This window comes from Trifolium pratense, linkage group LG1 (assembly GCF_020283565.1).
Source record: "Trifolium pratense cultivar HEN17-A07 linkage group LG1, ARS_RC_1.1, whole genome shotgun sequence".
NCBI lineage: Eukaryota > Viridiplantae > Streptophyta > Magnoliopsida > Fabales > Fabaceae > Trifolium > Trifolium pratense.
Window position 1 is genome coordinate 49,576,444 of NC_060059.1, and position 12,058 is coordinate 49,588,501.

General features: G+C 40.8%; 1 protein-coding gene across 1 annotated transcript; it reads left to right on the forward strand.

Annotated features, from left to right (window-relative positions):
* The first annotated feature begins 18 nt into the window (after positions 1-18).
* LOC123904674 (putative defensin-like protein 234) lies at positions 19-548 on the forward strand. Its single transcript, XM_045954312.1, has 2 exons — positions 19-112; positions 328-548. The coding sequence occupies exons 1-2, from the start codon at positions 40-42 to the stop codon at positions 537-539; spliced, it is 285 nt and encodes a 94-aa protein (XP_045810268.1). The 5' UTR covers positions 19-39; the 3' UTR covers positions 540-548.
* The last annotated feature ends 11,510 nt before the right edge of the window (positions 549-12,058 follow it).

Sequence of the window (12,058 nt, forward strand, 5' to 3'; positions counted from 1 at the left end):
TGTCTCAACATCTTTAGGGTTTCATTTGAGAATATCATCATGATGAAAGTAGGAAGCATTCTCTTAGCCGTTGGAATTTTATTTGCTCTCTTCAACCTCAACTACGGCTCAGGTAAACATATCACTTTCCATTATTAATTTTAATATTAGAATTTTTTATGTTCTTATTATTCATAGATAACTTTCTTAAAGTGTGTAAGTTATTCTCAAAGAGTTTGATTCTTATGTAAAAATTTGTTTGCACCTTTAGCAAATTATATGCAATCATATTAACATTCTTAATGATCTAACTTTTATGATTTTGTTTTGATGTATACAATGTTGTAGATGTGGTGCAAAAAGATGATTTCAAATTTTGTCGCCAAAGTATGACATTGAGTGGAAATTGTCAAAATTCTCCTACATGCTTTACAGTATTCAATGCTAAATATGGAGCAAGCGCCACCACTCACAATTGTAATTGTCAAGATGCTGGTAAAAGCCACACTTGTTCATGCTGTATTAATTGTGATTATACAGATGGTAAAACTCCTTGTTAGAATCTCAAATAGTGCACTATGCTATTGATGACGAATCGTCACACTCTCTAATCCAGGCCTATTTTAGCAACATTGGATGCATTTTAGTAGGTTTTTAGCAATAAATATAAGAGAAATCTAACCATAAGCTTGATTACTTGTTTTGCAAGAAAACAGGAAAAATTGCAGGAAATGGATGTTTTTCACTACGCTGGGGGCGTAGCCCATCACGCGCCGCGTGGTGGAGCTCACAGGGAGCCAAGATTTTCACTCTGATCACGCGCAGCGTGATACCTGACCACGCGCGGCGTGAAGCCTTGTTGAAGAAGAAGATTGCTCTCTGACTTGATCACGCGCCGCGTGATACCGTTATCACGCGCGGCGTAGTTGATGGATCTGCAACCACGCGCGGCGTGGTAGATCTGGCGCGCGGCGTGGTTGCGTTTAGTATATATGGTTTCTGCATAATTCTGTTTTGGGGTTGGAAAATTCTGCAAATTTGATCTACATTCTGGGTTTGGAACTTCAAGATTGGGATTCAAGACTCCAGAGGATAGCTTCAAGCACATCGATAGCATGGATTCACAAGCCATGACATTGAAGCTCGGACGCGAACAAAGGGAGATGAGGAGCTAAGCTTCTTTGGAGGTAGGATCTAGGATAGTCTAGGATGTAGATAGATCAGTTGTAATCTGCTATATGTGTAAGAATCTACTCTTTTCATAGTGTTGATTTAATGCAATTCGATGCATAATGCTTTATAATCCTTCATTAGTGTTGTAATGATTTCGAGTTAAGTCACGTGCGAGAGTATTGATTTAATTTCTGAACTGAATTGCATTAAGCGCTTGAGTGTCTCCGGTCGAGAGATTGAGGCATAGAGTGTAGCGAACGATTGACGCGCGTTAATATCATTCGTTGTAGGTAGCTTCCGCCCGAGAGATCGGGGGAGTATCGACAACGAATAGAGTGGATTTTGACAAGAGATTGCGATTCACTAATTTGTCGATCTAGTTGTCAACACTTGAGTAGATTCCTATGATATAGTAGATTGTATGTGGTTTAGCTATAGACTAGGCGATTCCGATGATTCTACCTCGCTTTTCCATTATATCAAAGCACGTTTTCTAACAATTCATCACTCAACTTACCCCCAATTTATGTGTATTTCTTGCATAATGTCTATGAGCACTATTCGACTAGTTTAATCACACAATCCCTGTGGATCGATATTTTTATTACTACGTGGTAATTCGTTCACTTGCGAAAATTATCCATCAAGTTTTTGGCGCCGTTGCCGGGGATTGTGATTGATTCGACAAGGCAATAGTGTTCATATTTTCTGTGTTTTCTTTAATTTTCTGTTTGATATTTTTTCTACCGGAGCGTTCTACTTGTGTGTTTCCTTGTGCATGCGGAGAACAGGTCCCACGGAGCTACAATTCGATCCCGAAATTGAAAAGACAGCTCGCGCAATTCGGAAGGCAACAAGGGAAGCTCAAGCTTCAAGGGGAACAGCTTTGCTAAGCGATACACCGGACTGTCAAGGACAGACTTCAGCAACGATGGAAGAAGAGCAGGTTCCACCGGTTCCTCAACCGCCAAGGCGTACCCTTGGTGATTATGGGAGGAGAGACAATGACGCGTTGGCAAATCAAGGCTTTCAGCCGGCGAATCCTGTCTCATTCGACATCAAGAACACGGTCCTCTCCGCCCTAAAAGAGAACCCTTATTCAGGATCGGAAGCTCAATGCCCGAACTTACACTTGTCTCACTTCTATGAAGCCTGCGACTATACCGATCCACCGGGGGTGAGCGAATCGGACAAAAGACTGAGGTTATTCAAGCATTCTCTCACCGGCCGTGCTAAAGATTGGTTGGACACGATACCCGCCGGAACTATTGAGACTTGGAGACAGCTGGAGCGGAAGTTCTTAGATCGTTACTTCCCTATTCATAAGTTCCTAGAAAGAAGGGCTGAAATTAACAACTTCGAACAAGCGGATGGTGAAACGTTGTATGATGCTTGGGAGAGGTTCAAAGTTTGTCTTAAAAGGTGTCCGAATCACGGTTTCGATGGCCACAATCAGATGCAAATGTTTACCCAAGGTTTGAGGGCTCAAACGCGAATGATACTTGACGCATCAGCCGGTGGTTCGTTGAAGAACCGTGACGAAACTGAAGCAAGAGAATTGGTGGAAAGCATGGCTCAAAACGAGTATAGAGCTACTAATGATAGAGGAGCCAAGAAGAAAGGCGGAGTGTTGGAATTGGATACTCAAACAGCGCTATTGGCACAGCAAAAGCTCATGACTAGCCAAATGGAAGCAATGATGAAGCTGCTGTCCAATCCACAAGTTCAATCTTCTCCAATAGGTAAAATTGACAATGTGCGCTGTGATTTTTGTTTGCAGGACCACCCAAATGGCGGATGCTTCCCGGAGGGTTCAGAGGAGGCTCGCTACTTAGCCAATTTCCGGAAGCCGTACAACAACAATAACAACGGTTCCGGGTGGGGGAACGGTATGCAAAGTCAAGGTGCACAACAACAACAGCAAAGGCCTCCATCAAGGATGGAAGAGACTCTAAATCAGTTCATGCTCATGACCCAAAGCAACTTTGAAGCGATGAAATCGAGTCAAGCAACCTCTAACAAGAATCATGAAGCTTCTATAAAGAATCTGGAGGTGCAAATGGGTCAGCTGTCAAGACAGTTTTCTATGTTGCAAAATCAAGGAGGTTTCGGTGGAAACACTCATGATAATCCTAAAAATGAAACTTGCAATGGAATCACTTTGAGGAGTAGAGAGATACCGGAAAGGCCAGCTGTGGAGAAGCCCTTGAAAAAGAAGGTCAATGAGGGAGAAGTTGAAGATAAGCAAGAGGTTGTAGTTGAAAATGAGAGACATGAGGGAGAAGTAGAAAATGAAAATATGTCTAAGGAAGTGGAGATTAGTGAGGATGAAGTAGAAGAAGTTGAAAAACAGAGGGAGATAAAAGAAAAAGAGAGTAAGAAGGTTGAGAAAGGTAAAGGAGTTGATGAATCGCCATATGCTAGGATGCCTTTTCCTAGGAGAAAGAAAGTTAAGAATCTTGAGCGAGAGAAGGAGTTCAAGAAGTTCATGAAGGTGTTGAACAAGCTTGAGATGGCTATACCATTGGTTGAGGCATTGGAGCAAATGCCGAGTTATGCAAAGTTTTTGAAGGAGCTGCTCACAAAGAAAAGAAAACCATTAGATGATGAAATGGTAAGTATGACGGAAGAGTGCAGCGCCCTCATTCAACGGAAGCTACCTCAGAAAAAGAAAGATCCGGGGAGCTTTACTATTCCTTGTTCCATTGGGGATCTTACTATTGGAAAGGCTTTGTGTGACTTAGGTGCAAGTGTAAATTTGATGCCTTTATCAATAATGAAGAAGATACCGGGAGCTGTAGCAAAGCCGACAAAGATGAGTCTCTCTTTGGCGGATAGATCCATCGTGTATCCGGAAGGCATCTTACATGATGTGCTAGTCCGAGTCGGCGGATTTGTGTTCCCAACTGACTTCGTTGTCTTAGACATGGAAGAAGATAAGAATTGGGAACCCCTGCTGCTAGGAAGACCATTCTTAGCTACCGGACGCGCCCTTATCGATGTGGAGTTGGGAGAACTAATGCTCCGAACTGATGGCGAACAAATCCTCTTTAATGTGTTTGAAGCTATGAAACAACATGACGATGACACTCAATGTTTCAGAATTGAATTGGTTGACGAGGTCATTGAAGATATTTTTAAGGTTCAACATTCCTCTTCCACTCTTGAAAAAGTGTTAGTTAACTCCATGGATAATTTGGAAGACGAATGGGAGCGAGAAATTGAGTTATGTCTTAGCAATTTGAATGCTAATCGGATAGATGAAAGTCCTAAGTTTGAAAACCTCCTTGAACTGAATGATAAGGATCAAATGGAAGACGAAAGGAAAGCTCCCGAACTGAAGCAACTCCCTTCACATCTAAAGTATGTGTTCTTAAGTGATGATGCTTCGTTTCCAGCCATCATTAGCAGCAAACTCACTCATTTGGAAGAGGAAAAACTGTTGAGGGTCTTGAAGTCCAACAAAGCCGCAATGGGGTGGACTATCTCCGATCTAAAAGGAATAAGTCCCACTTTTTGCATGCATAAAATCAAGTTGGAAGCTGAGTTTAAACCGGTTGTGCAACCTCAACGAAGACTCAATCCTACCATGAAGGAAGTTGTGAAGAAAGAGGTGCTGAAACTCTTGGAGGCCGGCATGATATACCCTATTTCCGATAGTGCTTGGGTATCCCCGGTCCATGTGGTGCCAAAAAAGGGGGGGATGACTGTGGTGAAAAACGATAAGAATGAGTTTATCCCATCTAGGACTGTTACGGGATGGCGCATGTGCATCGACTATCGCCGACTCAACACCGCTACTAGGAAGGATCACTTTCCCTTGCCATTCATGGATCAGATGTTGGAACGGTTAGCGGGGCAGGAGTTTTACTGTTTCCTTGATGGTTACTCCGGTTACAATCAGATCACCGTCGATCCGGAAGATCAAGAAAAAACTGCCTTTACTTGTCCCTTTGGGGTGTTCGCATATCGAAGAATGCCATTTGGATTATGTAATGCCCCAGCAACATTTCAAAGATGTATGCTTGCCATCTTCTCCGATATGATGGAGGACACTATGGAGGTATTTATGGATGACTTTTCGGTTTTCGGTAAGTCCTTCGATTTTTGTCTTTCTAATTTGAATGATGTGCTGAAAAGATGTATAAGTACCAATTTGGTTTTAAATTGGGAAAAATGTCACTTCATGGTAAGAGAAGGAATTGTTCTCGGCCACAAAATCTCCTCAAAGGGGATTGAAGTAGACCAAGCTAAAATTGAGGTAATCAAAGAGCTACCTCCACCGTTAAATGTAAACGGGGTAAGGAGTTTTCTCGGACATGCCGGGTTCTACCGGCGGTTCATTAAGGATTTTTTAAAAATTGCAAAACCCTTATCATCTTTACTAGTCAAGGATACGGTGTTTCTTTTTGATGAGGCTTGTGTGACTGCGTTTAATTGTCTTAAAACTAAGTTGGTCACTGCTCCCGTGATCGTTGCGCCACAATGGGACCTCCCTTTTGAATTGATGTGCGATGCAAGTGATTACGCGGTTGGAGCGGTCCTAGGCCAACACCATAACAAACTTTTCCATGTGATATACTACTCTAGCAAGGTCCTTAATGAGAATCAAATTAACTACACCACAACGGAGAAGGAATTGCTAGCAGTGGTATTCGCTTTGGAAAAGTTTCGTTCCTATCTAATTGGGTCAAAAGTGATTGTTTTTACAGATCATTCAGCTTTGAAGTATTTGTTGACAAAGGGCGATTCCAAACCGCGATTGTTGCGATGGATGTTGCTCTTGCAGGAGTTTGATTTGGAAATTCGAGACAAGAAGGGGGTAGAGAATGTGGTGGCTGACCACCTCTCAAGGCTAAGCAACCCGGATGTTACTAATAAGGAAGAAGCTATTAAGTGTGAATTCCCGGATGAAAAATTACTTGCAATATCCGAGTTTCCATGGTTCGGTGACATTGCCAACCTCAAGGCTAGTGGATTCATTCCGGAAGAAATGACGGCACAACAGAAGAAGAAGCTCTTCGCAGACTCGCGACATTATTTCTGGGATGACCCATTTTTGTTCAAGATGAGCAATGATGGCATGATTCGTCGATGTGTGGCTGATAGTGAGATCCGAGGTATTATGTGGCATTGCCATAACTCACCTTGTGGAGGGCATCATAGTGGCCCAAGAACAGCCGCGAAGGTTTTACAATGTGGATTCTTTTGGCCAACGATCTTTCAAGATTGTATGGAGTTTGTAAAAGCTTGTGATGCGTGTCAAAGATCGGGGAGTGTTTCTAAAAGAGATGAGATGCCTCAGCATGGCCTAACTGAAGTCGAACCATTTGATGTATGGGGGATCGATTTCATGGGACCGTTTCCTTCGTCCCAATCTAATGTGCACATTTTGGTTTGTGTGGATTATGTTACAAAGTGGGTCGAAGCTACAGCCTGCCAAGCCAATGATTCAGCCACTGTGGTGCGGTTTCTCAAAAAGAACATTTTTACAAGGTTCGGGGTGCCAAGGATCTTAATCAGCGATGGGGGAAAGCACTTCATTAATCAGAATCTTGAAAATTTGTTGAGGAAGTATAATGTTAAGCACAAGGTTGCTACTCCCTATCATCCTTAAACTTCCGGACAAGTTGAAGTGTCCAATCGCCAGTTGAAACAGATTCTTGAGAAGACGGTTTCCTCCTCTAGGAAGGATTGGTCACTCAAACTCGATGATGCGTTATGGGCATACCGTACTGCATTTAAAACCCACCTCGGGTTTTCCCCGTATCAGTTGGTTTATGGAAAAGCATGTCATTTACCCGTAGAGCTGGAGCATAAGGCATACTGGGCTGTTAAGCAACTGAACATGGATGCCACACTCGCCGGTAGAGCTCGGTTGTTGAAGCTCAATGAGTTGGAAGAATGGCGCGAAAGGGCATATGAGAATGCGGTACTGTACAAGGCAAGGACTAAACGCTATCATGATGCGAAATTAGTTCCAAAAGAGTTTCACGAAGGACAGTTAGTATTACTGTTTAACTCCCGTTTCAAGTTATTCCCCGGTAAACTCAAGTCCAAGTGGTTTGGTCCTTTTGTAGTTAAGGAAGTGTTTCCACATGGGGCTGTGGAAATCTTCAAATCAGGGGAGGAGAATCAGAGTTTTAAGGTGAATGGTCAAAGGTTGAAAGTTTATCGTGGTGGAGAGCTCGTTCGGCACAATGTGGCTCTTTTCTTCCAAGACCCCTAGGGGCATGGAACGTCAAGCATCGGGACGTTAAACAAGCGCTGGTTGGGAGGCAACCCAACGGTTTCTAATGATTAGTTGTTTTGTTTTGCAATATGTAGGTAGGTGCGCAGCATTCAGCAGCAAACAGAGCGAAAACAGAGGACTGTTGAAGTGAACTACGCTGGGGGCGTCGTGCAATCACGCGCGGCGTAGTGTAAGTTGAGGAAAAGGCTGCCACTGGAGTAGCGATCACGCGCGGCGTGAAGACTTTCTACGCGCGGCGTGATGATGGAATTGGATAAGTTAGCTCTCTGACTAGTGATCACGCGCGGCATGGTATCTTTCACGCGCTGCGTGAACAAGGCAGAGAGGAAAGTGGTTTTGTTAAAATGATCACGCGCGGCGTGAGTAAGACTACGCGCGGCGTCGTCAAGTCAAGCTGACCGTTTGAATTGGGTCAACATGACCGTTGGAGTTTTGGGAAAAAGAGGAATTTGAAAAAAGATCACGCGCGGCGTGGAGTAAGTCACGCGCAGCGTCATCAGGTGACTCTGTTCTGATTATTTAAACTCTCAATTTCTAGCTAAAAACGCACCGTTCATCAGGGTTCAAATTCATCTGCGTGGTTTTAGGCTTCAGATCTATCAATTTCACTAAATTCTTAAGTGCGATGTGAAGCCTAAAATCAGTGCAAGTGAATTCAGTAAACCTTCATTTCATTAATTCAAGCTATGAGGGTTTTTCGCAGGTATTAAGGTATACAATCTGGTGTTTGGTTTTAGGCCTCAGATCCATCTATCTAATCTGCTGCTGCTGCTACACTACTACTCTATCTCTACTGTTTACTTTCGTTTATTTTACTTTCGTTGGTTTGTAATAATATTTGATGTTGCTTGGATATTGGCTGGATGTTTTATTTGTGTACTCTGAATTTGAATCTTCTCTTGTTTGATGGTGGAATGGTTTTTACTTTTAGAGTTTGTTTCAATACTTTGGCATGTTCCTTCTAGTTACTTGAGTATCAATTACTTGATTTTCTCCGTGTGTGATATGTGAAACTTGCAGTGCAATAGCTTGTTGCACTCATGTGATCAAGAGGCAAAGGAAGGGAACGCACACTTTTTGACCGGTTCTTTGATTCGACCCAACCGAGAGGTATTGAGCCAAACACTCCTTTTCCTTCTATGTGTGATATCCACTCATGTATTGTCTCTCGATTTTGCTTGTCGTCTTTTTATTTGATTGGTACTTTTGTAGCACACACGAGGCATGTTCTTTGGTACCTTTGAGCCTTTCTATCCACCCTTACTTATAATTATCCTTTGCTTAACCAATTTGAGCTGAAAAAGAATATGTTATTTTTGCAAAACCTTAAGAAATTTTTGATGAAAAAAAGGAATGACTTTCTTGGAGGTTAGGCACCTAATTAGTGGTTGATGCGCATTGCTCACCGCTAAGTTTGGGGTTGCTCTTTGGAATTAGAAACAAATAAAGTTTAGGGTGAGGGTACTAGAGAACTTATAAAAGTTTTGTTTGAAAAATTTCAAAAATTGCAAGGCAAAGAAGAAAATGAATAAAAAAAAAAATGAAAAAAAAACAAAAAACCAAACATGATGAATGAATGTGAAAAAAAAATATATGAAAAAAAAGTGATAGCCTTGAATTCAAAAGAATTGCAAAACTTTGTTTGATGATTTGAAAAAGTCCTCTAGTCCACTATATTTCAAAAGGGTTTGGTTTATGAAAATGTTCTTTGACTAATAGGGGGATCTAACTCCAAGTTTTTCTACTACTTATCCAAAATGCCACCATCCACCCTAGCCAAGCCACGTTATAACCCTAAAAGACCTCTAATGTGTGTGCACAAAGTGAACCGAATGAATTCTTAGATTACTTGCAAAATTATTGTTGACTTGCATTGATGTGTTGATTTGAGTGAATTACCCAATCTGAAGAGTGCATGTGAGTAGTGTGATGAAATCATAGAGCCGTGGTCGAAAAGTGTGAACTACTTGAAAATGTCTTGCGGGAACGATTGTGCAAATTGAGCGTTGTTTGCAGATGGATCATTGATCATCAGGTGATTCTCACGTATGTATGATTCGAGTGAATTTAAGGAAAATGCCAAGGTCTTGACACAAAAGCTTGAGGTAAAAGTTGTTTCCTTGAGGACAAGGAAAGGTTCAAGTTTGGGGTTGTGATGACGAATCGTCACACTCTCTAATCCAGGCCTATTTTAGCAACATTGGATGCATTTTAGTAGGTTTTTAGCAATAAATATAAGAGAAATCTAACCATAAGCTTGATTACTTGTTTTGCAAGAAAACAGGAAAAATTGCAGGAAATGGATGTTTTTCACTACGCTGGGGGCGTAGCCCATCACGCGCCGCGTGGTGGAGCTCACAGGGAGCCAAGATTTTCACTCTGATCACGCGCAGCGTGATACCTGACCACGCGCGGCGTGAAGCCTTGTTGAAGAAGAAGATTGCTCTCTGACTTGATCACGCGCCGCGTGATACCGTTATCACGCGCGGCGTAGTTGATGGATCTGCAACCACGCGCGGCGTGGTAGATCTGGCGCGCGGCGTGGTTGCGTTTAGTATATATGGTTTCTGCATAATTCTATTTTGGGGTTGGAAAATTCTGCAAATTTGATCTACATTCTGGGTTTGGAACTTCAAGATTGGGATTCAAGACTCCAGAGGATAGCTTCAAGCACATCGATAGCATGGATTCACAAGCCATGACATTGAAGCTCGGACGCGAACAAAGGGAGATGAGGAGCTAAGCTTCTTTGGAGGTAGGATCTAGGATAGTCTAGGATGTAGATAGATCAGTTGTAATCTGCTATATGTGTAAGAATCTACTCTTTTCATAGTGTTGATTTAATGCAATTCGATGCATAATGCTTTATAATCCTTCATTAGTGTTGTAATGATTTCGAGTTAAGTCACGTGCGAGAGTATTGATTTAATTTCTGAACTGAATTGCATTAAGCGCTTGAGTGTCTCCGGTCGAGAGATTGAGGCATAGAGTGTAGCGAACGATTGACGCGCGTTAATATCATTCGTTGTAGGTAGCTTCCGCCCGAGAGATCGGGGGAGTATCGACAACGAATAGAGTGGATTTTGACAAGAGATTGCGATTCACTAATTTGTCGATCTAGTTGTCAACACTTGAGTAGATTCCTATGATATAGTAGATTGTATGTGGTTTAGCTATAGACTAGGCGATTCCGATGATTCTACCTCGCTTTTCCATTATATCAAAGCACGTTTTCTAACAATTCATCACTCAACTTACCCCCAATTTATGTGTATTTCTTGCATAATGTCTATGAGCACTATTCGACTAGTTTAATCACACAATCCCTGTGGATCGATATTTTTATTACTACGTGGTAATTCGTTCACTTGCGAAAATTATCCATCAGCTATCAACTTAGTGTGGCGAGAGGTTGAACTTATAATCTCATGGAAGTTGAATTCAAGTTGTACACTGGTCAATAGTACCATTATTATTAATAAGAATTTTCTTTGTCAATGTTTTATAAAAACTTTATTAATATTGTTAAAAATTAATGTAATTTAATAAATAATGTCTTGACGTCCCAATAATTGTGTTGTTATGTTTTGAGTTTTGGTACGATCTTATTATCTTTTTTTTATTTTCATTTCAATAAATATATAAATAGTTTAATTGTGAGAAATGTTGGCGGGTGAGATTATTAAACTCTCAACTCTTATCTTTTCAACCCTTTTATCAAATGAAAAAGAAAAAGCAACAAAACCTAAAGAAACTAAAGACTAATGCCTTTATATATTGATTGAAAAGGCATTTGTAAAAATATAAGAAATATCAACAAGATAACAAGTGCAAATCTAAGTTTGTAGGAAATTGATATATTTTTGAACCCCAGACTTTCCACTCAATTTAAAGGTGAAATTATAGTCACTACTCACTAGGCTAATTGACTAAAAAAAATGTAAATTATAATCTTAAGGTGTGAAGTTCGAATCCTGTCAGGAACAATTGTAAAATCGGCATCAATGCACTTAAATTAATAATAATAAAAAAAATACAAATTATAAATCCTATTGATATCTTAATAAGATTTTACTGTAAGTATAAACATTAGTAAGTGGTGTAACATGCACATGAACCGGTGCATTCGGAAAGTATGAACCTGTTCAGAGACAAATTATTAATAATATAAAATCTTGAACAACTTATGCATCGATGCAAGCAGGCCATGCATAGTTCAAGATCCCCGTGAACTAATTCATGCACCGGTGCAAGAATGTCTCGGGTTTTTAGAAACCAAGCTATGAACCAGTTCAAATGAACCACGATTCGGTGCATGAAATCCGGAAGACATGCACTGGTTCATACCATGTATGCATTGGTTAAAAAATGCTGATATTTGAAAAATAAGCTAAGTTCAATGCATTTTTGAAAACCTATTTAGAAAATTGTGATTCTAAAATTGTCTTAATCAAATCAATCTATTTTAATCTTATTTTTGACATCATTCAAAACAAACGAGAGTGTATGTGCACGAACAATTAGGTGCATAACTATACTTTTAGAAGTAAATTTTTAATCTATGGTCCTGCACACTAGAACATACATCAGAGTATCCAATCGTTCTATTACACATTGTTATCATAAACACCTTAGAGACATTGTTCTAGAATC